The 3,984-nt window shown below is 46.2% G+C and overlaps 1 protein-coding gene across 1 annotated transcript; it reads left to right on the top strand.

Annotated features, from left to right (window-relative positions):
* The first annotated feature begins 287 nt into the window (after positions 1 to 287).
* On the top strand, positions 288 to 2,191 carry LOC107042307. The gene is made up of 6 exons (XM_015263307.1): positions 288 to 328; positions 543 to 837; positions 931 to 1,044; positions 1,126 to 1,475; positions 1,545 to 1,877; positions 1,951 to 2,191. Exons 1-6 carry the CDS (start codon positions 288 to 290, stop codon positions 2,189 to 2,191), a joined length of 1,374 nt encoding a protein of 457 aa, XP_015118793.1.
* Positions 2,192 to 3,984: the final 1,793 nt, after the last annotated feature.

Genomic DNA, 3,984 nt, shown 5'->3' on the forward strand with positions numbered 1-3,984 from the left:
ATTTGTCATCATACCATACCTTATTTGGAAGGTGAGAGCAGGAGATCCGGGGACCACCTGTCCTCTTGAGCATATTGACTTCCTTAGCAGAATCCACTATCGGATTCAGAGCAGAATCAGTTCATCAATTAAAAAACCGGGAGGATCATTTTCCAAATAAGGTTCACTTGATATCCCTTTTCCGTATTGATGTTAGGGTTTTTGTAGATCTCCAAGCCTTCTCGGTATTTCCTTCCGAAATATCCTTGAGACTTGGCCAACATTCTGGCTTGATCTTACTCGATATTATGTCCAGTGTCCATCCAATGTTCAACAAGTGCAGACTATTGTAAGTGACCGTATTTGGAACCCCGTTGGTGTTCCTTGATCCGTATACGGATCTTCCTCCCAGTTTCACCAATGTACACTTTTCCGCATGAGCAGTCCATCTCGTATACTCCTGGTATACTCAGAGGCGGTCGGGATCTTTCGCACTCGGTAGCATCTCTTCAATCTCCCCCTAGTGACAATATTATTAGGAAGGAACCTCTTGCACTGCGTAGGCTAAAGGAGAATAATCATCTCGTTATTCTTCCGGCAGACAAAGGCAATGCCAGGGTGGTGATGGATAAGGGCGACTACTCCGGAAAGCACTGTGCGATGTTGGGTGACTCGAGAGTTTACACAAAGCTCAGGAAAGATCCTATTCGTACTATTGAGCGTCAAAGTACTGATCTCCTAAAGATGGCTGGTCTCTCAGCTGATCTGACAAAATTCCTCACTCCCAAAGAATCTTTTCCTCCTAGACTCTATGGACTTCCCAAAATCCATAAAGCGTCTGTTCCTCTGCGGCCCATTGTCAGCAACACTGGAGCACAAACTTACTAACTGGCCAAGTTTCTTACGAAACCACTCCAAAAGTTGACTGGCCTGAATGGTTGATAAATACAGAACTCGCTAGATTTCGTCAACAAACTGAAGAATCTCAGGACTTCTCCAGATGACATCCTAGTGAGTTTTGATGCAGAATCACTCTGCACCAACGTCCCAATCCCGGAAACCTTGGTAATAATCAAGGAGTCTAACAACATCTCTCCCCAATTCCTCCCCTTGTTTGAGCACTGCTTGACCTCCCTATACTTCCAGTTCGAAGGAGAGTTGTATGAGAAAAAATCGGGAGCAGCAATGTGTTCCCCCATCTCCCCGATCATTGCAAATATTTTCATGGAACACTTTGAGAACGAAGTTTTGAAGTCAGCAGCGCAGAAACCTAATATGTGGTTCAGGTATGTGGACGCTACCTTTGTCATCTGGCCACATGGGAGGTCTGGTCTAAACCAATTCCTGGAGTTCTTGAATGCTCAGCACCCGAGCATCAAGTTCACCATGGGAATTGAACAGAACGGATGCCTCCCATTTCTGGATGTCTTGGTTCTTCGCAATAAGGATGTCACTCTGGCTCATCAAGTATATCGCAAGCCGACCCACACAGACAGGTACCTTAATGCTACCTCCCATCACCACCCCTCCCAGAAGAACTCGGTCATTAGCTCCCTAATGTACAGAGCTCTTACGATCTCCCAACCCTCCAACGTCAACAGCGAAATTGAACATCTAGGAACAGCTCTGACCAAGAATAGATATAACCTCCAACCAATTCAAAAGGTCAAGGGAAAGCTACAGAGCAAGCTCTCATCTCCTCAAGAGGAGATTAATCCTGAAGAAAATCAGGAGAAAATTAAAGTGGTCCTCATCCCCTACCTGGGAGGCACCACTGAACGCATCAGCAGAGTACTCGGCAAACACAACATCCGAACAATCTTCCAACCCCCAAAGAAGATTGAACAGACGCTGCCGAGTGCGAAAGATCCCAGACCGCCTCTGAGTACACCTGGAGTGTACGAGATCCCCTGCTCATGCAAAAAAGTGTACATTGGTGAAACTGGGATGAAGATCCGTATACGGATCAAGGAACACCAACGGTATTCCAAATACGGTCACTTACAACAGTCTGCCCTTCTTGCTGAACATTGCGATGGACGCTGGACATAGTATCGAGTACGATCAAGCCAGAATGTTGGCCAAGTCTCCAGGATATTTCGAAAGGAAATACCGAGAAGGCTTGGAGATCTACAAAAACCCTAACAACATCGACAGGGATAGGGGATATCAAGTGAACCCTATTTGGAAAACCATCCCCCTGGTTTTTTAATTGATCAATTGATCAATTAAAACATGATTGGCTGACCCCCCTCTCTTCCCCTACCCCACCAGCGCAGGGGAAGATATAAAAGGACTACCCTCAGACATCAGAGCTCAGAATCGGAGCTCACAGCACTGGAGACGTAGACTGCAATGTTTGCGAAACGTCGGCGCACTGCTGAAACCAAACGCGGCATCCATCCGGAAGCCAATAATGTCATTAATCATGACCGCGAAAGCCTTCAAACTTAAATCCAAATAATGTTGCATATTATCTGGAGTCTTTTCTTGTGACGGAAGTCATTCGGTTTGGAAAAATAATTGAAATCCCCCAAAAACAAAAACAAAATTTCTATTGAAAAAAAGGGCCAGGTGCGCCTTTGCATGCATTGCATTTTTTCAAAAAAAAATTGTATTGTTTCTCAGAAAAAAAAATTGAAAAAATGCCGAGTAACCATTTCACTGCGTTGTGGTGGAAAAATGCCTGAGTATTTATTTATGGATAATTGTTTCTGGGAAATTGAAAAAAGTGTAGAAATAAAAAAGAGCGCCAAGTTCATGAAGTTGTACTTGTGATTTTGAAAAATCACAGAACTTTTCATAACATCTAGAAACAATTTCAGCTTTTTTCTACAGTCGGCTTGTATTGTTACAAATTTCATAAGTTTGAACTCATCAATGCCAACTCAATATTGTTTATTCCTGAGTAGTATGGGAACTACTATGGCGCCCCCCACCTAAAGTCGATATGGCCCCACCGCCACACCTGTCAGAGTAGCACGGCTCCGACGTGTGCGAGCGGTGGGGTACAGCGTGGCTGCGGGTGCGTCACCCGGGCGTGTATCCCAACCCCGAGCGGTTTCGGGAGAACCGCTGGTCCCTCGGCTACGAAATGAAAATTTGGGGTCAAAAATTTTACCCCCCACCTCCGCTTGTAAGTATAGGACCCCACCACAATACCGATCGGAATAGCGCGGCTCCGACGTGTGTACGCGGTGAGGGTACAGCGTATACTGAGGACGAGTACCCCAACCCCGAGCGGTTTTGGGGGAACCACTGGTCCCTCGGCCGCGATACTAAAATTTGGGGGTCAAAAATATTGGGCCCCTCCATCACTAATATATTTAGGGACCCACCATCGCACCGATCGGAATAACGCGGCTCTGACGTGTGTGAGCGGAGGGGTAAAAGGTGTACTGCGGACGCGTATCCCAATCCCGAGTGGTTTTGGGGGAACCGTTGGCCCCCAGGCCTCAATATTTGGGAAAAATTTGGGGGGTCAAAATTTTTCGAACTAAAAGAGCATACCGGTGCTCCGATAAAATCCGCGAAAACCGTAAACATATTAAAAGAATACTTTACCTGTCACTGCACTCTCCTCACAGGGCTCTGAAAAATCCGAAANCAATCTCGAGTGGTTTTGGGGGGCCGTTGACCCTCAGGCCACAATATATAGCAAAAATTCGGGGGACAAAATTTTTCGAACTGAAAGAGCATACCGGTGCTCCGATAAAATCCGCGAAAACCGTAAACATATTAAAAGAATACTTTACCCGTCACTGCACTCTCCTCACAGGGCTCTGAAAAATCCGAAAATCGCCATTGATAACCTTATGCATTAAATCTAACTGTCACTAAACCACTGGCACTGTGGGTCCATAGGCACTGGAAAGAAACGTCAACACTACCACTCCCTGTTCAATAGTTCTTCTATGTCCCTGTCCTCATCGGACTCCCCGAACAGCGACACCTGGGCCAACTCCTCGTCCTCGGCGTCCCAATCGTCGCGCTCGCGACGCTCCT

Source organism: Diachasma alloeum, unplaced genomic scaffold, assembly GCF_001412515.2.
Source record: "Diachasma alloeum isolate Michigan unplaced genomic scaffold, Dall2.0 Dall_scaffold_00441, whole genome shotgun sequence".
Lineage (NCBI taxonomy): Eukaryota > Metazoa > Arthropoda > Insecta > Hymenoptera > Braconidae > Diachasma > Diachasma alloeum.